Source organism: Tympanuchus pallidicinctus, unplaced genomic scaffold (genome assembly GCF_026119805.1).
Source record: "Tympanuchus pallidicinctus isolate F22 unplaced genomic scaffold, pur_lepc_1.0 scaffold1, whole genome shotgun sequence".
NCBI lineage: Eukaryota > Metazoa > Chordata > Aves > Galliformes > Phasianidae > Tympanuchus > Tympanuchus pallidicinctus.
The window spans coordinates 103,518,101-103,541,778 of NW_026294618.1; the positions used below are offsets into that span (position 1 = coordinate 103,518,101).

The window sequence follows — 23,678 nt, forward strand, 5'->3', positions numbered from 1 at the left end:
GCCTGTAATGTTGGGGTTTCTGTAGTTTGAATGTGTTTCCTCTCCTTTCCAGGAACTCCAGAGAGCACAGATGGGTTTTTCTTACCCTGGGAAAAAGTGAAGAGCAGAGAGGAAGGACACTCAACATGAGCCAAGGGAGGAGTCCCCAAAGCAGCCCACAGCATGGAGCACCTCAGTACAGCTCAGGAGCATGGCAGAATTAAGTCATGCCACTGCATCACCAGCATACTTTCTGAGGTATATCTGATTCATGAATTCAGTGCAAGTTGCTACAGGTTTTCTCCAAATTCCTGTTAAACTGTTTCAAAAAAAAAAAATTCTCTGTCCCTTTGCCAAGGAGGTATTTATTGATATTTATGCATTTCTTTCTCCTTCATGTGCTAATGTTACCCTGTGGAGACCCAGGAACTCCTCTCCTGCCTGCTGATGCATGTGCCATGCGAATGGGTGATTCAAAACCTTTCAAAAACTATGTTCTCAGTCATTTGTTCCCCATCTGCAGACAGAAACTCCAACCATGCTGCAGGTAACAGGATGCACACACTGGAGCAGAACAGCTCCAGTGTTTCTGTGTTAACTCCCACTGGGCGCTGCTTTGGGGCACTTGGCCTCCAAACCCCTGGCACCTCAAGGAAGAGCCTTTGCCACAAGAGCTGTGGCACTCCAGGCTCTGGTGATGCAGGGACAGAAGTAGGAGATGAAGTGGCCACGTGCTCCAAGGAAACAGTTGTTTAATAAATCAACAGGCAAATTAAAACAATTAAGCCACATTTCCTATTAGCTGCTCGCAATAATGAAGTTTGATGCTAACGAAATCAGGCACTCAGTATTTTAATCTTTTGTTTTTACATCTCCATTCTGGAGGAAAAGCTGTGGGAAGGCACAAAGAGTGACACAGGATCAAGCTAAGTTCAGGCTCAGCTCAGTGTCATGGTGCCTACTGCCTCCTTGGTACTTAGGGTGGGATCTTCCCTTCCCCTTCCCCTTCCGCTTCCCCTTCCCCTTCCCCTTCCCCTTCCCCTTCCCCTTCCCCATCCCCTTCCCCTTCCCCTTCCTTCCCCTTCCCCTTCCCCTTCCCCTTCCCCTTCCCCTTCCCCTTCCCCTTTCCCTTCCCCTACCCCTTCCCCTACCCCTTCCCCTTCCCTTTCCTCTTCCCCTTCCCCTTCCCCTTCCCCCTCTCCCTTCCCCTTCCCCCTCTCCCTTCCCCTTCCCCTTCCCTTTGCCCTTCCCCTTCTCCTTCTCCTTCCCTTTGTCCTTCCCCTTCCCCTTCTCCTTGCCCTTCCTCTTCCCCTTCCCTTCCCCTTCCCCTCTCCCCTTCCCTTTGCCCTTCCCCCTCTCCCTTCTCCTTCCCCTTCCCCTTCCCTTCTCAAAGAAGTTTAATGTCACAGTGCCACCCAGCTCAACCCAATGCATCACATACAAAGGAGCACATCCTCTGTGTCTGTCAGGAATTAGGGAAAACTGGGAACAAAGCAGGCAGGTCTGGTGCATTGGGGACGTCCTGCAAAGCCATGTGGCTCTGACACCAGTGGATCTGTGCCACTGCAGGTTATTGCAGATGCTGAACTTGTGCAAGATGTGGTTTTTCTCCAGCATCTTCATTCACAGTGCTCCTGTGAGAGGAGTGGGGTGAATATGGATAAAGGACTACAAAGGTGGTCAAGAGCTTGGCAGTAAATAGAGCACCAGATCCAGTGGTACTTCTGAGAGCCAGCACAGAGGTATGTATGACACGTGCGTGCCATGGCCATGGGCTTGGCCAGTGGCCATGCTCCCCTCAGTGAGCTGGGGTGGGGGGGGAACCAAACAAAGCTGGGTTGATGCTATGGGGATGATGTGTTGCAGCCTGCAGGCATTTTTGTCAAGAGCATCTCCAGGCTCATTTTCTAGGGGAAGCATCACACATCCTGATGCACAGAGCCTCCAAGGGCCGGGCTGGGAGCGCAGCCGAGGTGGCTTAAGTACATGGCAGATGGGCGCCAGCAGAGGTTGGAGTCAAGGGGATTTTTCGACGTGCCTTTTTTTAATCTCCTCTTAAGCAGACCCACTCAAGGAAAGCTGTAATTATTTTAATCTCTTCTTTCCCCTTCCCACTCTGCAAATGCACTTGGCTTTGCAAGGCCTCAGAGGCAATTTTATGGAGGAGAAACATGCCAATTTTTTTTTTTTTTTTTAGATTTTAATTATTTCAGATAGATACATTTCTAATGATGTGCTAGCCAAGGAACAGAGGGTTTTTATTTATTATTATTACTATTTGTTATATTTTTACTCACTAAAGAATGAATCAACCATTCCCAAAAGCCACCATTATGGATTGGGGAGACATGGCACACAGCCACCTCGTTCCTTTCCTGCCCTCAGCCCTCTGCAGCTGCTGGGGACTTGCTGTTAGCACTTGATTGGGTGCAAAGTTGCCATTCAAATGGGATCTGTGGTCAGGCCCTGCCTGCTAGCACAGGTGAGTGTCAAGCATCTGCTTTTTAAGCGCTTGTAGGTTGTAGGCGTTAAGAATATCTTGGCTTTGATTAAGAATAGAACGCATCTATGTGCACTGAGAATCTCTGCATCTTTGTGTATGTGGAGGTGGTGTTGGACTTGTAAAACAAGGGTTCCGAAACCCTATCCTTTGACTTGACTTCTCTGGGAACACATTCTGAATCCATCTCCTCTCCCAAAGATGGGACAACCAGAGCTGACTTGAGAGTGTAGTAATTGAATACACCTGTGTTGCACAGCTCTTTGCCCATTTGGGATTGGAGGCAGAACTCCTTGGCCAGCTGCAAAGTAGGGTCTGGGGAAGGATCTGAGGAGCAGCTATGGGATAAACCTGGTTGTCTTCATCCATGCTGGCTGGCAATGGTAGAGGGGAGCTTGTAAGTGCCCTGAGAGAGAATGGGTGTGGATGTGATATCCTCTGCAGTCAGCTCTGGGAGTGTGGTGCTGTGCAGCCTCATCCTGGAGGTCTGAAGCGATCCCAGCACAGTTACAGGCTGTCTGTTCTCCTGCCCTGTCCTGTCTCCTGCTTGTTAGCAGCTCTCATTCTGCAGTCTCACAAAAGCACTCATCAAACATTGACTGCATCCAGTTTACTGGAGAGAACCGTTTTCAGGGTGCGACCTCCAGCTCTTAGAATATGATCAAGTCAGTGCACAACTGTGGTGTTGATGCTGTATCAACAATAGCAGCAAAGAAAGCAGCCAGAAACTGTTGCGGTACGTGAAACATCCAATAAGCAGGTCCTAAACCTGATAATTTAATTGAAGCTACCTGGCTGTAGGAGCCCAGCTCATAGACCGCTATGGAGCAGGTAACCTCTACAGAGACCAGGTTACAGCTTTGTCACTTGGGGGGGGGAGGTAATATATTGTGTTCCGCAGGAAAACATGGCCCAGAAACAAACCCTTCTCCAGTTTGTCTATTTCAGACTCTTTTGCTGTTTGTTTACATCAACCTTTATTTTTTCCATCCTTTCCTGTCACTTATTTTGTATATTTAGGCCACTCTCCTGATGGACAGCAGCTCTCTTCTGCCACAACACTGTTCATCTGTGCTGGCTCCCAAGGTTCGCACCCATGTTGTACTTCTCAGCCAATGGGTTTATTTCTGTTTTTTCATCTTTTTTTTTCTTTCTTTTTTCTTTTTTTTTTTTTTGTTGTCTTGTAAAATGCTTGCCACATGTGAGGTATGATCTGAGAAAAGGTATTGCAGTTGTGGTGGGACTCACACTTTCCCAGATGAGCTGGGGCTGGTGGACCTCCTGGCCTGATAAGCCTGCATTCCCCTAGGGCTGGTGGCTTGGGGTGCCCAGGGTGGCCAGTTCTGAGGCCACGTACTGTTCAGCTGCTTGACCCCATTAGCTGTGAGTAGAGGCTTCACTTTGAAAACCAGCTAAAAGTTGGTCTGTAGTGAGTGTGGATGTGCTATGATCCTGCTCCAGTGCTTTGTGCTGCACTCATGCCCTTGTGGTTGGGAGGCAGCTCAGCCCCATCCCTTAGTGAGTGGCCCTCTCCTTCAGTGCATGCATTGGAGTCACCCCAAACAGCCCTGGGGCTGCCATTCATAGCTCCCTTCCTCATTATGCTGCCTCACCACTTAAACTGAGACTGAATTCACTTCCCCTTGCTTCCGCTGCTCTTGATCCTTGTCTCCAGCAGGGTGTCCAGTAATCCTGTCCCATGGAAAGCCCTCGTTGTTTTGGCTATGGGGCTGCAAATCCCTGCAGGTCTTTGCTTTCCGAGGTCTTGCATGAATATGTTGCATTTCATAGCTGTCATGGGTACCTCCTGCTCATGCCTAACCTGGCTGTTAAAGGGTGTCTCTGGATGGTTTTTTTTAATGACTGTGACTGTCTGCTTTATGACTTTTCAGGACAAGGAGGTGCTCCTCACTCCCCTCATATTTACTGTATACATGGTGCCCCTGAAATGCCCTGCCTTCCAAAAAAGAATCAGATAAATAAAAATGTAGGGCTGATTCTTGTCTTGTATCAGGGTGCTGGAGATTAATTGGGAGTGAAAAGTCTTCAGGCAGCTAGGACGGAAAGACAGAAGGTGTGATGCTGCAGTAAAACCTGCCCCGTGTTCCCACCATCTCCTCCTCTTCCCAGTCATGACAGTATCTCCCTTCTACCCAAATCCTCTGGCCTACTGATGGGCTCCTGTGCTGAATTTTGGGTCTTACTGCCCTGGGGTACATGGTGTGACTAGCAGCTCTCTCCAGTAACAAAAATAACCCTACAACTCAATCAAAACACTAAAAAATTAAACCAAATGCCGCACGTTGTCAACATGATAGAACATACTTAGGCAGCTCTATCCCATCATCTAGATGCAGCAACTGAACTCGTTTTGTTGTTTTTGTTTTTTGTTTTTATTCCAGCATTGTAATGTAGGACCTTGGTGTAAACACTATCTGCTGGTGATTAGAGGTCATCCTGCAGTTCTCCTTTCACCAGGTAAAGGGGCTGGAGGGAATGTGGGGACAGATTAAGGTCTTGGTGAGGGATGGGGCTGCAGGAAGGAGCAGTTCTTGGTGATGATGACGGCTTGCATTGCTGCAGGACAGTCTGGCTGGAGGGATTTAACACCTCAACTATTTCTCTTGCATGGCTGCAGGTGATGTGCAGAGCTCCAGCACTGGGAGCTGTGGGGCTGGCTTCCTCTGGGCTGTGAGAAGGAATAAAGCCAAGGCTTCAGGGCCAAGTAGAAGAATAACTTGTTGCAAAGGTGATTTTGTATAGGTGCACACACTACCCAGAGAATGTGAGAACACTGGAGCCTCTAGTGCCTGGGGGGGGGGGAGTTCCAATTTCAGCTGCACAAACCAGCTGTGTCTGCTGATGTTAGTGTTTTTTGAGGAGGCTGCTGAAGAGCAGCAGCTGTGCCTTGCTTCCTCACAGATGTATGGCAAGGATTTGCTGTCAAATTTGAATTACTCTGTGGGACCTGAAACAACCAGAGCAGTCTTCTGCACGAGTGTTGCAGGAGCATCAGAACAACCAAAGGATTGGTGTGCTCAGGAAGCAGACTGGCCAGCATGAAGAGACACGTCAGTCTTATATTGAATTGTTAGAGTGTGTTGCTGCAGTTATATTTCCAAGTAGATAATCTTAGGCACAAACTCATCCTGGGCAGTCTTGCTATGGCTTGAGCAAGATGCTGGCCCAGTGCTAAAGTTTGATGGTTTCAGCTGCTAACAATTTGCCTGCTGTAGGGTGTTTCTTTGCATCCCTTCCAAGCTGTGCAGTGAAACCCAAAAGAGAACAGATCTGCACCTGATGGTGTGGGGTCTCCTGCCAGGGCTGCTGCTGGTGCAGGAGGGACCTGGTGGAATCTGGGGTTCTTCCTCCTGCAAAAATAACACAGATAGGGCTATGACATAAAGGGCACAGCAGGAGCAGGGATTTCCTGATTGTTCTGAAATACTTGGTTACATAAGAGTCAAGATTTTGCTGGTAACATCTTCTCAGCTCAAAGAAATGGGGTATAGCATGCAGCTTGTGGCAGCACTGTGTAAGTGAGAAGACTGAGCCTGACAGAGCAGCAGTAAGGCTTTCAACAGCTGCTACAGCTATTCTGCCACAGATCAGACTCTCCAAAATGTTAAAGCTTTGAAATAATAAATAGTTCATTAATACAAGTAGAGCATCATTCCAGGAATTAAAAGATAAACTGTGAAGTGGTGGTGGTGCAGATAGCAAATATGTAGTGCTGTATGTTTTTATGATTACATTACAGTTTTTTTTACTTTCATTTGTAATGCTCTGTTTGGCTAAATGCTAACAGTACTAACTTGACAGATGAGAACTTACAAAATACTTCGACAAAACTTCTTTTTTGTTCACAAATAATTAACTGTTGAGTTTATTGAAAAGCCTCCCCTTCCTCCCCAGAGCATAAATACAAGCATGGGTGCTGCAGATGTCCTTTCAGGATTGGACAGGCTGGATTTAAGCTGGCTAGGGGCAATGTGCATCTTTGGACCAGGAGTAACAGGTATGTGAATATACACAGAGCAAACAAAAAAGCTTACCCTGCTTGACAGTTCCACCAGAGCATACACAGTTAGGCTCTCTTATCAAGGAAACAGTCTCACTTGACTGGGACGTGCATAAGCCACCCAATCCAAATTCTCCTCCAGATGCCAAACAAGGAATCTTCTACCAACTGCATCTCCATCCTGAGTACAGCAGGAGCCTGAGCACTGGCCTAATCCACTGCTGTGTTTGAATCAGGACTCCCCCCTTCACTAAAGGACTTCATTATAGGAAATATTTTATCAGTGAATTTCAAAGGAATTAATAGTCATTTGCCACGTACTTGAAGGAGTTACTGAGGATTCTAATAGAATGAGGGTAGTTAAACATCTCTCAACACTTTTATTCAAGGGGAAAAAAACCCACCATCACCAACAAAAAACAAATATTACAAACTCCAGCCTAATGAAAGCCCTGTATCACAATTTTCACTTTTGGACAAAGGCTTCAAAGGCCTCATCCTGTGTGTCTGTGGAAGAGGAGTTCTGCTACATCAGGGGAGAAGAACAAGCCAAGCCAACTACAAGCACAAGCTGCTCCTCTCAGTTACACAGCATTTGTGTGGCTAAGCCAGCCTTCTCATGGAAATCACAACAGACATCCTAGCTGCTCTGAGAGAAGCTCGCCAAGGTTGACCCTCGTGCATCAGCTAAGAAAAACTTATTTCCCCAGTCAGAAATCTGCTCCTTTTCCAAACATGACTTGGAAAAGGATGTCAATTGGGCCACAGTATACAGGAATAAAATAAAAAGTACATTTTACTGTTCATCGTATTTTCCTAGCAGGCTTACCTGCTCCTTGCCTAATTCTCCTTTCCCAGACAAACACTGCTGTACGTTTGTACCGCTGTACTGCTGTGAAGCTCTGAGTAGCCTTCTTTGGCCTCCAAAAATAAGGAGGTTTTTCCTCTCAGCCCTGTGCTAAAGAGTAGGATGCAATTTACTTGCTTCTCACGTGAGACATGAATTTTTCCTTATTATTTCCTTTCAAAAATGTAGGCCTGCTACGGAGGAAAAAAAGAAAAAGTTCTTTGCAGCAGATCTAGGAAACCAGGCATGTCCTTCTAGACTGCAACTTTCCTCAGATAAAAAAAAAGTAAACTAAAGCAATAAAAGAAGAGCAATGTTCATCAACGACATTCAGTAAGGTACTGTTTTACAGATATTGCTGGTATTTTCCCTCTCAGGTTAACTCGCTGCTACTAAGACAAAAAATGAAGGGTCAATCAAACAACCACTTCCCCTTCAGGCTGAGAAGTCCCCATCCTTACCTCACTTTGTTGCCTTCCAAAAGTCTCTCTGATGGATCCATTTCTTCCAAACTACAGCTGTCATGCCAACACAACGTTCAGTTGACAACCACAAGACTCAACTGTAATGGCAACACAATATTCAGTCTACAACACAGTTGCATATCCAGCCTGAAGGGTGCCTTTGTAACAAGGAAGGCTCTTGCCATATGATTGGCAAAGTCAGGAGGAAAGAAACACACGAGCGATGTGGGCTTGTCTTCAGAACAAGTTTTATTAAGGTTTTGCTTTAACAAACAAATGTGTGAAGGCATCGATTCCTTAAGTTTTCTGTCGTATGGCATGGACAAAAGGAAAAACAACAGACTGGGAAGCGAATTCGGCACATAAACAACAGAGTAACAAAAGAGGCATGGATTAGTCTATATAGCTGTTATACCATCTATTAGAAGACATTTTGCAAGCAACAGTCTACATTTCTTTGCATTTAAGTAAAAACATATTTTTGATCAAGAAAATTACTTTTTCTTTTTTTTTTTAAAACTTCTTCCTTTATATCACAAATGTCAGGGTAAGGCAAATCCCAGATGAATTGAATGATAAAAACCCCTCTTCCCCGAGAAAATAGATCCGACATACTCTGCTAAGTTTGTCGGTTTGAAAGCAAAGCAGGCATGCACTGCATATAGAGAAATGTCTTTTTTTTTTTTCCTTTTGATCAAGTGCATAAAGCAGAACAGTGTTAATTCACAATGAGGCTTTTTCAGTGCTTTATAGAAAGATTTGCAATTAGCTGCAGTGAGTGTGTGACCCAGCGTTACAGATGACGTCTCAGACATCTTCTTTGGAGGTCAGCGTGGAAGGAAACCTGCCCATCATTGGAGCAGTCACTGGCTGGAGGATCAGCAAGCCTCACAGCAGGGACCACACTTTCAGAAATAGGAGCTGCAACGTTAAAGCAGAGTCTGATACCTTGCATGCAGACACCAACAGCAGGGGCTTCCCCTCTATGCCAGGTACCAGCTCCCACATTTCTATACTTCCTGTCACATCGGCAGAGACTGTGTGGAGGAGCGTGGGCCCAGCTGCAACCAGCAAACCCAACTGAGGAACTCACACCATCCAACTCTGCCCCCTCTATGTGAGTGAAAAATGAAAGAAGCCATAACAAAATGAAAATCCACTGGAAGAAAGAGAGAGACCTATCTGAAGATCGCCCTGTAAGGATTTAATCAACTCATACATTTATTTATTCAACACTTCCTACACTTCTAAACGTCACACTTGCTGCTGCGTCTTCAGGAGAACCTTTCCCAGCTTCAGAGGCTTGCTGCCATTCAGAGACCAAGGCTGAATGAAAAGTGCAATGAAATTACTGTCAAAGGTTATAAATATCATGTCTAACATGAGGCATTTTTGCAGTTACTTATTGTTCTTTATTTCAGTTGGTCTTTGCAAGGACTTAGATGAGCCTTGGTCTCCAAACAGTTGTGCTTCTATGGCCAGCCTCCTTGCTAAAACCAAGGCTAGCAAATGCTTGAGGGATATGTGACAGCTCTGTTGAGGCCAGTTTACCCCAGCTGAGGACCTGGCAATCTAGGTTGTCTTCCATGTTTTTGATCAATTCAAAGATGAACTGTCCCAATCTATTCCATGACGTATGGAGGCAGTTCCCTCACATTCCCAGAGAAATGGATCCCTTTGATCTTTGTCTTTTTACAGAGACAACGGAGGAACTGCAGCGAGAGATACCTGATGCATTCTTTCCTCTTCCTCCCACTCTTCCACCCTCTGTTATGACAGGCTCTTTAAATCAAAATCAGCAAGTACAGAAGACACATAGAAAGGGATGTGCATTGCAGAGATGCGCTGTTTGCAAAGCCATTATCTACTAAACTGGAATCTGCTGGAAAAGTGAAGGAACATTAGGAAAATATCCATGTCCTAGAAGATGCATTTTTTGCATCTGGCAAGCTAACAGGGATGAGAAAGAGAAACAGAAGAGTGGCTTCAAAGTGAATATAGTCCAAAATGTAGAGCTAGAGGGTATTTCTCTCTCTAGGAAAACTAGCAAGAGTATAAGACAGATTAAAAGGCTTATGATGTTGCTTCTAAAGCTGACCCAACTCCAAGTATCCACTAATCTCCAGAAGAACTGTATGACAAGAATCTCCTTGAGATCTTCTCTGGCATGACATCCATATGGTGCAAAATGCCACAGGAGCTGGCACGCAGAAATATTCATCCACCAAAGATACCACAAAAAGCAAATGTGCTGGAGCCATACACAAGGTGAAAGGAGGCAGTGTTCCTAGGAGCTGTGCGTGCTCTCATGGGGAAATCTGGAGCCTTTGTTGTTTTCTTTTCTAATCCTTGTTTGTCTTGACACTCTTCCAAATCAACCTGCAGCAGACAGCAGCCATCAAGTGCCATAGCTGATGCTATATTCCGTAGGGACACAGCTTACTTGCTGTTATGCTGGTGGAGAATTTATCGCCAAAGCTCCTATACCTGGGATAAACATAGATCACAGGAGGATGGACATCCTTCCACATCTTGGAAAATGTCTTGCCTTGTTTTTTAGTAGTAAATAATTGATTTGGGATTAGTGCCTATTCGGGATTGGGAAAGAGAGACCACCACAGCTACTTTATTTAAAAGGATCCAATTATTATCCATGGCATTTTGAAATATGGTTTGTAGCCCGGGGACAGGTTGTGTGCTCTTCCGTTGTGCGTATCTTCTACTAGTTTCATTTGCAGCGTAGCACAGAACTGTACGTAAAATCCTTTTGTTCCTCTTCTAAACATTTCTGTGTGGCATTTGCTGGCAGACCAGTTGACATATGGTGAGACATTCTTATCCAAATAACTGTTAATTGATTTTTTTTTTTAAATTTAAAAAAATCATGTATATGCAGTGGGAAATATAATGAGGGCTCACATGAGATACAGTGTGAAGCTGTTAAAGCCAGAAGCCATACTTAAAGATGTTTTAAATGCAGAATGCCTGCTATCCTCCTTTGCTCACAGATTCCAGGAAACGTGTTGCCTGCCCCTACGTGAAGGTTGTACTTATGGCACATGGATTTTGACATGCACGGACCTCTCTGGAAAAGAGGCAGATTGATCTGGGGTACTGACTGAGGCCATGCGTTATTTGCACCCAAGATCTGTGGAGGGGCATGGCATGGCGCAGGCTTGTCACCGTTTAGCTTTATTGCACCTCAGAGATCTCCTTTGGGCTTGCAAAAAGTAGAGGCAGGGGAAATACTGAGGCAGCAGGTAAGTGAGAAGATAGTGTTAATGTGCAGGCTCTGCCTACAGCGCGCCCTCAGAGTCCGGCCACTGACTCTTCAAGCAACTGGGTTGGGAGCTGCTGACTGCTCTGCATTAAGAAAAGTTGCCAGGAGCTGCTGATCAACAAGCTGGGAGGCAGGCGATGTGCAGGGCTGTCTCTGTCAATATATCTGAGATTTTGGAGAGTCTCTTCTTTCAAATCCCTAGCACGAGGAGGGATGTTGTTTATTGGTGCGTGTAGATTATAATCCTTTGTGGCAGTTCATGTTCTTAAAGCAAATCTCCATTGGTATCCTAGGGAACAGTTTAAAAAAACAGGGCGGGGGGGGCAGGGAATAAACGTGCTCCCACAAGTTGCCTGCAGACAGTATTGGAACTGGGGAGGAAGATAAAGATGCTAGAAAAGGGGTGGACCTGAAGACGGGCTAACAATATGATGGAGGAGGAAAAGAGACCCGATATAACACAGGGACTTGTCATTCAGAAGTAACTGTTGTAATTGCAGGAATAATTGCAAACCATCATCAGAACTGGGAAACTGTGTTTCTTTCCAACAGGTTTACAGAACAAAACTCAATGAAGAACAAAGAGAAATTAAAGCAAAGAGTCATTTCCCCAAAGCTCCCTCCCTCCCAACCCACCGAGCACCTCTGTGTGCTCTCTTCTGCCAAGAATGATGCCATAGGATGTCAGCTTCTGCCCTTTGGGTTTTGTCGGGTCTCTTGTCTCCTGCATCCTTCTTTCGTCCTAGAGGGGAAGAGAGAAAGAAAGAAAAAAGGCAAAAATTAGGAATAACGCTTGCACAGATTTCAAGTCTCACCTTCCTAATTCAGAAGCCAAAGGTTTCCCTATCCATCACACACACAAAACGTGTGCTTCGTGTGGTGTATGTACATATATTACCTCTACAGTTATCTCAGTGGTGTCTCATATCAGTGTAGCACCTCTCTCTTCTGCTGATCAGGACATGGTAAACTATTCCTGCCTTAACGGAGTGCCTTGGCCACCAGTCTGTAGCTTCATGCACACGTTTATTCTGTGAATCACTGGAATAAATTCTCTTGCTCGCAGCATGGCACATCAGTTTGAACTAGATACTGGCCCTGGTGATAATCTGGGAACTGGGACCTCCTCCACCTGTTCATATTATTTTGTTAGAAAATCCAAGGCAATAATGTAAGGATAAGACACAAGAAACCAGCTAGGCCTTCCTTCAATTCATAACCTGTCTATTGTTTCCTCCCTGTTTCATCCTATGAACCTGCCCATGCTTTTTGAGCTAAACTTTTGCAGATTGACGTTTCCTGCCCCAAACAATCCTTCAGAACATTCCTCTCTCTTGCCTCCTCATCACTGGGGCTCAAACAGAACTCATCTTTCAGGCACGTTTTAAACACCTCAGCTTTTTGCAGCAGGGGCCAATCAGCAATCAGAAGCGCAGCACTCGTCCCATGCACGGTGCTGTGGAGATGCTTGCTCATGCAGACACTCACCAGCCCTACAATATACAGGGCCTGAAGAGCTCTGACATGATCCCTGACCTTACAGGCAGCTGGTCCCAGACCCATGGCTTCATGAAGAAGCACAGCTCTGGAAATTGGTAATGCAAACTGGCAGCACTAATTAGGGTCTTGTGTTTTCCCACAGCAACAAGCCACCTAGCAAGCCCTCCTTTCAGCTATCAGAGGTCCCTGGCACTGGCGGTGCTTTGGTGCACAACATTTTTCAAAAGCACCACATTCAAATAGTAAATGTGGTGAACAGAGACATTGGACGCTCAACGCGCTGACTGGTCCTCCCCCACATACCTGCTCCTTGCAATTAAAACAAAGGTCAGGAGGACCCAAATGGAGAGCTGCAAAGAGTTCAATTTCTACTTCTAATCCCACACTTGCCATTAAAATGCTGGGAAAGTCTTTCTGCAGGCTGGCTCAGGCCCCTTTTGCTTCAGAGAGGTGCCAGGAGAATGAGACCTTGCAGTAGAATTGAGGACATTTATTAATTAATTGCTAATTGTGGTGTTACTCTGGTGAACTTCACCTTCATACAGCAAAAATGACTGCAGCCCAAAACATTCAGAGATATTAATTTCCATAGGAAAACGTGGCTGAAATGCAGACCCTCCTACAGAACACGTGAAAGCCGTGATAATTGTCACATCCATTTTCAAAACGAGTGAAGGGTATTAACCTTTCATTGTATTTTTAACTCTGAAAATTTTATTAGTTTCTTTTCCCTTTTTTCTCTACGAGAACATATGACAGGAGGCTCGGGAAGGGGGAAGGAAGAGCTGTGGAAGCCGAATTTTAATTGCAAAGGCTCTTTCTCATTGTGTGTTGGTACTTTTTAGCAGGGACACCATCGGCTGTATTTCTCGCTCCAGCAGTACAGCAGCATATTGTCAGTATGCTGACAAGGGCAAAGGGGCGTGCTCAGTAATAAGACCTTGTATTTTAAATCTCTCCAATACAGCTGCCACTGTTGTAAAGCTTCTATATTTGGTCTTGAGCTACACGAAATCCTATTACATAAATAGCACACCTTGCTGTGTGTGATATTGACAATGCCGAGGCAGCGTTGCGTATTAATGCTTAAAAATTCTGTTCTGAGATAGATGTAGAACTCCTTCTTGTAGCTGGGGTGGGCCTGGACTGCTGTCTTCCTAGCAAATTACTCATTTTTATGTAAGGCTGATGCTGCTTACATCCACAAAGACTTCCACAGCAACAGCTACCATCGTGCACTCTTGCAATAGCACTGTCATCTGGCACATGAAACAGTAAAGCTCTGAAATGCTGCACAGCTCCAGAAAGCAGCTTGCTCCCTTTGCCTTGCTTTACAGCAGTGCAGTCACAAGCGATGTGGGGCACTGCAGAGCCAAGGGAAGGAAAGCCCTCATGATGTGAGCCTGTTGCTCCCAGCATGTGGATCGCACAGAACTGAAACCTGTTCTGACCAGTATAAACTGCCTATCATTTTCCAAAGTGATGCCAAATCTCACTCATTCCGTTACTCTTCCACTGCTTATCTCACTGCTGTCCAGCCTTCTCATGATCTAAGACCACGCACTGTCCAAAGCCATCACAGCTGCAGAATGCTGCTGCCATCCTTACCTGACAAATCAAGTCTACACAAGATGTTTATCCTTTTGTGCAATAGAAGCCCTATTAGCCTGTTAGCCCATTATTTTTTGTGGTTTTTTTTTTTTTTTTTTTTTTTTTTGGTGTGTCCTAACTCATTTTTAAATTGAGTTTTCAAATAGAACCAAAATGGAAAATGCAGAGGAAAATAGCCGTAAATATCTTACCTATTAGTTAAGCTTCTGGCACAGTTTCCATTGGATCTTTTATACTTTCAACTTGATTATCCATTTCAGCTGAAAACAAAACAAGACAGTGTTCAAACGCTGCTCACAATACATGTGAAGTTTATCACCTTGAGTAAGAACCACTCTGCCCAAAAGGCACAGAGTTCAATTATCACACTAAAAATTCTGTGTTCTATCTATGTATCTCTTATGCCAGTTGTCTTAATCTGCAACTACACAGAATCTCTGATGAGTGGTTCTGCATGGGCTATACGCTTCAGCATCGCTAGAAATGCCAAGCCTCTGGATGCAGATTTTCACTTTCATCCAAATGCACTGAATTTCATTCTGGCGCCTACGAAAAATGGCCAGCTGACGAACTAAACAACCCTCCTCTGTCTCTGTAGGCAACCAGCAGATGTATAGGTACTTCCAAGGGGTGATTTAGAGCTTCACCAGGCAAAGTGGTCTTGACCCCTACCTGCTACTGCTGGCGCGTTGCTGTGCTGCAGTGAGGGGGTGACACGGACACACAATCATTTATTTGGCACCTGACGCGGAGATTTTTCATGTTGGCCATGCTAATGAGGGCTGCGGATCTCTTAGCTTCCCCATGTGAGAACGAAAGAGGAAGGATTTCCTGCATGGAGCCTTTGGCTGAGAGCAAAACCTTTGATGTGAACACTGCCAGCAGGACCTGGGCTGCGCCGGGGGCTGGATGCAGATCCACCTCTAATTGCAGTGATGCTGCCTCTGCCTTTGACTGTCCTTGAACTGCAAACTGCTGGGGGGGCAAGAGCACTACATTCCCACATGTACTAGTTTACTAGTGTACTATCAATTTACCCCAACAATCTTATTTTTACATATAAAATTACTGCCAAAAAAAAAAAAAAAAGGAGATGATTTACATGGAAGGCTTAAGTGCATTTCAATATGACCATAGTTTAGATGTCATGACAAATCAACAGTGGCACGTGTGATTGGCTAAACACAAAAGGGTTCCTTCAGCACATGCATTTGTAGGATGAGTAGTAGTTAGTATCTGCTCTGAAATGAATTTGATCGAGGCCATTTATACATTTTTCTGCTTTTAACCTTGCCTTACTTTGTGGTCTCAGCTGCAGTCATTTGATGCGTGCGACAGGAAAACCCTCAAACCTGAATGAGAGATTTGGAAACTAAGGGAAGACAAGGGAAACAAAAGGCCAAAAATCAATAGCTACTTCCAGCCAGGCAGTATGATCTCTGAGTCAATATCGTGTCAATACACCTGTTAGGATTGTGATGAATTATTTGTAAATTATTCATCATCCATATGCAGAACAGATCCCATAATGGCTTCCTGGATGTATGCAATGAATAACAAGAAAAGTATCCGCTCCTGATTATGGAGCTCTGATGCACATCGCATTTAGTGATGTTGTGTTCTTCGTCTGCATTTGCATAGCAAAGACAGGATGCTTAATAAAAAATCATTAAGGGAAGGCTGCTGTGCACTGATGACAGCAGCCTTTCTCAGCCTCATTATGCCAGCCGGTTTCACCAGCTTGGTTTTCTGTAAGTACCAGAAGGCTTTGCTCACATTTCAAAGAGATTTCTTTCAAAACCAAAGCTTCATTTGAAACCCGAGGTCAAGCTCTGTCAGCATCCCAAACGACCATGCCTCTTTCTCCCCTCTTGCATTTTTTAAAAGCTACCAACAGCCATCCCTGCTCTAGCTGACAGCACGTCACATCGGAGTGGGTGAGATGCAAACCACCCAGCACCTCTTGAAGGGCAATGCAAAAGCACAGGGAGTCTTGAAACATGGAGCCAGAGGGGAAGTGGGAAGAACTGAGGTGCCCAAGGATTTCACCATCAGCTTTTTTCCACGTATGGGTGAATAAGCTCAACTCTTTGCATTAACACTGACAGGGACAGAAAGATCTAACTGGAGGATAAGCTTCTGCAGACCACTGGGTGAACCCCTACAACAGATGTTGTTACGAGGCCACCTACGTAATCCTTGACACTTAGCCTGAAAAGCCACGGAGCACCTACTGAGCAGCAGATGGAGGGGCTGCCACCAGGAACAGGGGAACGAGACTCACGGCACGAGTCGGTGCTGGAACAATTTGGTTGGCCCCAAGTGTGCTACATCTAATCACAATGCAAGCCAGAAACAGGCTTCTTGCCACTAGAAGTTTTTACGTGTGTTAAACTGCTAAATCACATTACACACACCTAGAGCTGCCAGCTCAGCAGAGCACTTGAAGTTCAAGGCAGCTGCCCATCATCTACATGCAGCTTTACCAGTTCTGGAGCTTCGTGTGGGGGCTTTTTAAGACAGAAATAGGCACTTCTGTGCAATAGAAACGGAGTCTTCTGTCTGTTTTCTACTTAAATTCTGGCCTGCTGGGGAGGACCTGTGTGCATCTCCTCTCTCCATCTGTGAGCTGCTGAGCAGCTCTCAAATTAAGACTGCGAAAGAGTTTCCCCTCAAAAACAAGCAAGTTCCCTGCAAGGGGAGAAAAAACAAGGGGCACAGAGTTCACACATGCAAAGTGGTGGCCGTGCTTCCACAGCATCCCTCCTCTCCCTGTGAGCTGGCCGCGTGCTTAAAGGTCACGGAGCCAGCAGTCATGGCACGGCATCTAAGCAGAGAAGACAGGTAAATCAGAGGCTGGAAAACTAAGTTCAGAGTTGTCTGAAAGAGACGACACGCTTTCCCCCAGAGGATAACGTGCTGTAGATCTGGATGGCAGATGAAAGAAAAGTATTATTGTATTGATTTAAATAGGAGGTCGGTCAGACTGCTACTTGCAAATGTCATCTGTTTCTTCAGCTGCTTCCTAAACAATGTCTCCCTTTGCGTCCATATCACTTGGCTATCGCACACTCAGCTGTAACTCCAGACTGCTCAGGAAAGAAAAGTACCTATTTTGAATCAAACTGATTGTGCTGCAATGATATATGTGCACCTGTTTTCTTGGTAGTTATTCGCCTCTAGGATATTACAAAAACAATGTGTGATGGTGTTAACTGCTGAGATCTTGCTTTTGTGTCGCTTCTGTGAGTCACGTGGAGGTCAGGGCACTGGTGCCACACTCATCAGCTTGCAGTGGCTTATGAAACAAACTGAAGTTTCACTTTTGACTCTTCTTTTGTGCTTGCTGCATCTTTTTCTTTTCTCCTGTTCTGTCAGCAAGTCAAGATGCAGCTTTCCACAGGCTTGAAATAAGAAAGGCCAATGAGTAACTCCATTATTGAAGGAGTGAAGAGCTTGATCCGCCTAATACCAGCTGCAAACTAACATCTACCTCTGTAATCTCTAGAGCTTTGGCAGAGTAGAAAAAAAATTTGTCTCTGGGCAGTGAAACACTACCTGGGAAACCAGTTACCAAAGACTGCTTTTGTCACTGCTAAACAACAAACCAGAAAATCTGTCCTGGGCACAAGAAATCTAATATCCAGAGATCTTTGCTCTGGTTTCCAATGGAGATCACGAGCAGCAATCAGTATTACTGTATATCCATACCTATTTGTGCTTACACACGCACACACACAAACACCCCGTCAGTTCCTGATGGGCCATCATGGCCAGTTCTCAAATTCTAGTAAATTCTGAAATCACTATGAATGCCCTGCCCATGAGATGGACACATGTTGAGAACCGCCTCAACTCTCTACACTCTGTGTTTATGGAGCACTTTTCACTGTGACATTGCACATGAAATTAAAAACCGGAGCTGAGATGCTGAGGGGAACCTGGTGAGACAGTCTTGTGCTTTCAGCTGGGAAGTGCTCTCCTGGGGCAGAAGGAAGGGGACCAGAGGAAAAACAGGCAATTTACATTAAAATTACCATCAGAGGGAATCTTTTTTATGTTTTGTTTTGCTTTAAATCTCAACTAGTACCTGGTACACTCAGAAATCTGGGAGGCTTTTTTTCAGTGAAATAAACTCATCAGATACATGAGGAATCCGATCTTTTTTTCAACCTTTTTCTTTTTAGATATAGCATTCTGTATTTATTTTTAGTATGCAATGTAGGACTGCATAAAAACAACCCTGTAGTGTGATCCCGATAGCAAATTAGGCTGTGGAGAAAAAAAGACTTCCCGGGATGGCAGAGTATGCCGCATTACTGAACACTGTTTTCCTTTCCTTTTGCATAACAGGAATTCTGCAGAAAAGGAAGTTTCAAGATGAGCTCTGTGTAAAAGATCATACAAGATAAGCAAAGAATGGAAGGAAAGAAACCGGTGAAGCTCACCGTTGCAGAAGCTGTCAGCTGAATCAGCTGTGCTGCGCTGCAGCACACATCCACAGTAGCCGTGCGGATGCTCCTCTTTTCAGAAAGCAATCCCTACAGTTATTTCTTCAGTAAATTTGTTTTTTGGTAAGTAGCCCAGGCCATTCCAGGGATCCAAAATTAATGTCATCTAAAATGGCTACGGATTTTTTGGTTGATTTCTTCAGGAGATGAGGAGAGAAGGCTGTCCTGGCTTCATTCTGTGCAATTTCTAGTAATAGCATAATCTCCAGTATTAAAGGCAAACCAACCAGCAACCAAACCCATTAAGCATGCTTCCTTTCCCTGTTCTTACAAAAGCTTCTCTACGGTCCAGTACCAAAATTAGTCACCAGTCCAAATGCTGCAATATGATCCAATGTCAGAGAACAGAAACTGGCATTAGATACTTTGTGTAATTAATGCCAAAAGGAATGCAATAGTTTTATCTTGGAGACGTAAACATTTTTGCCTTGAATTTATATTATGTAAACACTGAAGACATTAAGGGATGAATCAGAAATTGGTCTGCACTACAGACAGGGGTCTCGTTGACAGTGACAAACAAAACGGGGAACGGAAGCCCAAACCTGGGAACACTGCCTTTTGAGGCAGTCAAAAGGACCTTTCAGTCAAAATCCAAAAGAGTCCCCCATGTGGTTTCGTTAAGCTACAGGAGACCACCCAGAAGAACGACAAAGTGTTTGCCTTACTAAAATCTAAGCACCAGGACCCTGATCCCATCCAGCATTTCTTTACACACAGGAAGAGTGCAGATGGCAATTTTTTTTGTTTAAGAACTGGTTACGTATGGTGAGCTGGAGCAGGGACTTAGTACTCAGCCCATGCCAGCCAGACAGCCAGGTCATCTTCTTACCAAAGCAACTGACCAAAAATTATTTCATCAAGTTGCAGGCTGGGACAATTGGGTTGCTAATGTTCACAGACCCAACTGGAAATGCTGCTAGGTCACAGCATCATGATAGTTTTATTAGCAGGAAATGTTCTAGGGAAATAATTTCTGTTTTCTACCAGACTGAGTTATACTAGGACTTCCTTTCCTCAGAAGGGAAATCAGCTCTGAGCCAGAACAAGGTTACATGTTGACCTCTGATTGACATTAAGTTCAGAGTAGCTATAGAACCAATGCTTGCCTCAGGATGGAGTCAGGCACTGTCTCAGAAGCTTTTACAAATACTATTTTCTGACTCCTCTGCGAGATGAGATACATCTTGGCCAAATCAATTTCCAGACCAAAATTACAGCAGGCCTAAAATACCGCATAGTTAAAAGGCAAGCAGATTGAATGTATCAACTGAACATACACACTGAGCCAATTAGAAAAGCAGAGGTATGAAAAGGGCTTTCAAGGAAGTGCTGTGGACTCAATTTTATGAGAAACACACTCCACTGAATCTTGATGGACCACTGGGAATGTGCATCCAGACCTAAAAAGACCCGGGAATAATTGTAAAAAACAAACAAACAAACAAACAAACAACCAAAACTAATCTCATAAGTCTCTAACAGGTAACAGCAGAAATTCACAAAATCACAGAACTGCAGGGGTTGGAAGGAACCTCGAGAGATCATCGAATCCAACACCCTGCTAAAGCAGTTCCCTACAACAGGTCACACAGGCAGGCGTCCGGATGGGCCTTGAGTATCTCCACGGAAGGAGACCCCACCACCTCTCTGGGCAGCCTGCTCCAGTGCTCTGCCACCCTTACCGTAAAGGAATGGAACTTCCCATGCTCAAGTTTTAGGCCACTGCTCCTTGTCCTATTGCTATGCACCATTGAGAAGAGCCTGGCCTCATCCATTTGCTTCCCACCTCCCTTCAGACATTTATGAACATTAATCAGATCAAGTCATCTTTTCCCCAGGCTGCACAGCCCCAGGTCTCTCAGCCTTTCCTCATGAGGGAGATGCTCCGGGCCTTTCATCGTCTTTGTGGCCCTCTGCTGCACTCCTTTTAGGAGATCCCTGTCTGTTTTGAACTGGGGAGACAATGTTCTAAATCTGGCCTCACCGGGGCAGAGTAGAGGGGGAGGATCAAATCACCTCCCTTGCCCTGCTGGCCACGCTCTTTGCAATGCATCCCAGGATATCACTGGCCTTCTTGGCCACAAGGGCACACTGCTGGCTCCCAGAAGTTTCAGTTGAAGAGATAATAAAGAGAATTCTTATTCTGGGGGGTAAGCATACAGACAGACCTTAGGAAGGCATGCTACTTGTGTACTATGACAGTGAAAATGTTAGAACAACGCACCGTCATTACTCGAAGCTTCTGTTGCTTCACATGCAAGTTCAACCTTCATAGGCTCTGCAGAAGTTTCCTCTTGCTCTTGCATCCCTGTAAGTGAAAGGAGAAAAACTGGAACTTAAGTACCTGATTAACATATAATGCTCAAACTCTGTACGCCTATTCTTTTCTGGATTTTTTTTTTCTTATGGCACGCTTTTACCTTTATAGACTGTGCTGCTGTAAAATGGCAGGTTTCTGAGAAAAGGCAGGGGATATGAGGGGTGGAACATGGTTTGAAAATAATTGCTTAAATATTTGCACTTATCTGCACTCCTTTCTAACTAGAATTGTTAAAACCCCATCGCAGTGTGTGCTTCTGTCTCCCTGCTGTTCTTCTCCTCAGCATTTTCGTAGAAGCCTTTATGCTCATAAACTGCAGTATGTGATGGGGACCTAATCACACTTATGAGCTTCTCCAGCTAGCAGAATAAAAATAGATACAGCGAGAGTTCAAACATACCCATAGTCAGACACAAACTAGAATCTGAATTTAGGCAAATGCACTTCATTGCTGAAACTCAACATTTTTATCTCTTCTGCCTCAGGCTTGTCTGCAAACTTAGATTCAATCTCTTAACAGTATTTGAAATGGGAAAGAAAAACTGCGTTTCTGTTTCATATGCACTGCTACTGATACTCTGCCATTTGGAGTGCCAAGAAGCCAGTTTTTAGTTCATTTCCACCAGAGCACTGCTCTGCTACTGTGGCCACCATAAACTGCTGCCTTGCCCGGTGGTCCAGCTCCAGGATGCCAAGCTATCGGTTGCTAAGCAATCGAGACACTGGGGGAGTTGTGAGGAAACAGCAAAGCGTAGCAAGGACTGAAACATTTTGCAGGGGGTTCACTCGTGAGCGGAAATTATTTATCACCGCAGCAACAGACGTAGAACATTCTAAGTAATAGACACCTTTCTGTATGGGTTGAGAGTGTCTTTATAAAATGCACTGCAGTGCACTCCATTCCGTTTGTCCATAAGCATGTATTTCCCGCTGAAGCTTTCCTTCTGATTGTATCTGCAATCCCAGATGCTGTGACGGAGATGTCAGCCCTCTCTGTGCACCCTATGACGGTGATGCTGCTCTCACAGGCAACTTCTGGCACACTGCCTGTACTTCTACCAAGTGTTAAAATGCTAAAACGAGGGCCCAGCAAATGCAGAACCAACAAATCAGCCCCATTCACTGTTTCACTGAGTGCGGAGGTAAGCACGATGGACAGTGTCACAGTGAGAGATGTTGCCTGCCCTTTTAACAGAAAAGTCCCATGTGTGCTGCTCTTCCATGAGCTTGGATGAACGGCTACATGGGAAACAACACTGTGGAAAATCACCACCCCACCATGACCACAGCATCTCCCTGTGAGATGCCCATGTGCTTGCTGCAGGGATTCAGGACCCCTGCTAAATGTGGGTGCTCTCCTGCTGGCAGTTGATGCCAGCGGATCAGGCTTTGCCCACTCTCCAGCACCATCTACGAATCAAACAAAGGGGATGCAGTGTGACAGCTAACGTCTGGGCTCTCAGCTCCTCTAGCAGCTTGAGCTGCCTCCACGGCTGGCAGCTCCTCAATGCCTGCCCAGAGTTCCCGGCCCTACCCCAAGATCTCCCATTAACTAGCCAGTACGCCTGGCTTCACCACGCTGCCGAAAGGCTTCTCGCTTTCCACTTCAGAAATCCCTCATGCAGCTGACAGGTGCAAAGCATTATTGGCACGGTGCGAGCTGAAGACAGAACCTAATTAAAGCCACAGCATTTTGTGCACACACGTCTTGGTGTGTGCACGCTTGTACTAATTGGGGCTGCTGAAAGCAGAAGGTGTCAAGAGCCCCCAACACAAAAAGCCTCAGGGTGGGCAGCCCTCAAGGGAGACCCAAAGGGCAACAACAGCTGCAGCAAATCTGTAAAATTGCTTTTCATAAGGTTGAGGGCTATGAACACTGTCAGAAGAACACTAGCATGTGTCCTACACTTCCCCTTCCTTCCGAGCCTGATTCGCCATCCCTTCGGGGACTGGATTATGGCCACATTGTGCTTTTTATGGCATATGTTGATTGCTGCAGATTGTCAGCAAGAAATGGGTAGCGAGACACACTGTTCAGGGACGAAGGAGGCAGGAGATATTCTAGACCTTCACAAAGCTGAGTACCACTGCAAACCTTGGGAGGGTGCTTGTGCGCTCTACCAGCTGATTTTGGGAAAGACTTTCAACCCGTGTTAACATAAATCTTCATTTCTTCCCTTGCTCTTATTACAGGATGTGGACAGCGGCTCTTCACCACGCTGCTGTGCACGCGGGAGGGACATGATCTGCAAAGCTTCTTCCCTGCCGTGCAATAACACCGAGCGCCTCATGGAAACGAGCCCATTTCCCATTAACAGCAGGACCTGAACAAAACCAGCAAGGCAGCGACAGCCCATTCATTCCAGAGCCCTTCTCCATCCCCACTCTGGATTGCTACAGGCTAGAGCACAAACAAGAGAGGTATTTCGGGTCTTGGGGCACCACAGAACTGGAGGGAGCCTGAGAGGTACTGCTTTCAGTTCCAATTACCGAAGCCAGTTGTGCTCCTGGCAGAGCTCACTGCCCCGGCCCTTTGCGGGCTGCTTACACAGCTAGCAGTGACAGCAGGATGCCAGGGCAGGCAAAGGCACTCCCAACCTTCTTAAGCAGGCCAGACAAATATTTAGCAGGCAGATAGAAAT

General features: G+C 45.4%; 1 protein-coding gene and 1 long non-coding RNA gene across 7 annotated transcripts in view; one reads left to right on the forward strand and one right to left on the reverse strand.

Annotated features, from left to right (window-relative positions):
* The window catches only part of LOC128079059 (uncharacterized), a 118,718-nt gene that overhangs the window by 59,004 nt on the left and 36,036 nt on the right, over positions 1-23,678 (forward strand). For 3 of the 6 annotated variants that reach the window (XR_008205967.1, XR_008205974.1, XR_008205971.1), the window contains exons 3-8: positions 53-526; positions 1,549-1,721; positions 4,882-4,957; positions 6,395-6,497; positions 18,556-18,776; positions 23,230-23,457. This is a non-coding gene — a long non-coding RNA (uncharacterized LOC128079059). Of the gene's footprint in view, positions 1-52; positions 527-1,548; positions 2,462-4,881; positions 4,958-6,394; positions 6,498-18,555; positions 18,777-23,229; positions 23,458-23,678 lie in introns of all 6 variants that reach the window. The other 3 variants (XR_008206019.1, XR_008205978.1, XR_008206005.1) reach the window with 3 other exon arrangements.
* MACROD2 (mono-ADP ribosylhydrolase 2) overlaps positions 8,043-23,678 on the reverse strand; it is an 835,077-nt gene continuing 819,441 nt past the window's right edge. The window contains exons 17-19 of the mRNA XM_052678095.1: positions 20,941-21,024; positions 14,394-14,462; positions 8,043-11,833 (exon numbers count right to left, since the gene is read on the reverse strand). Coding sequence (XP_052534055.1) covers positions 14,401-14,462; positions 20,941-21,024 — 146 coding nt within the window. The 3' untranslated portion in view covers positions 8,043-11,833; positions 14,394-14,400. The remainder of the gene's footprint in view (positions 11,834-14,393; positions 14,463-20,940; positions 21,025-23,678) is intronic.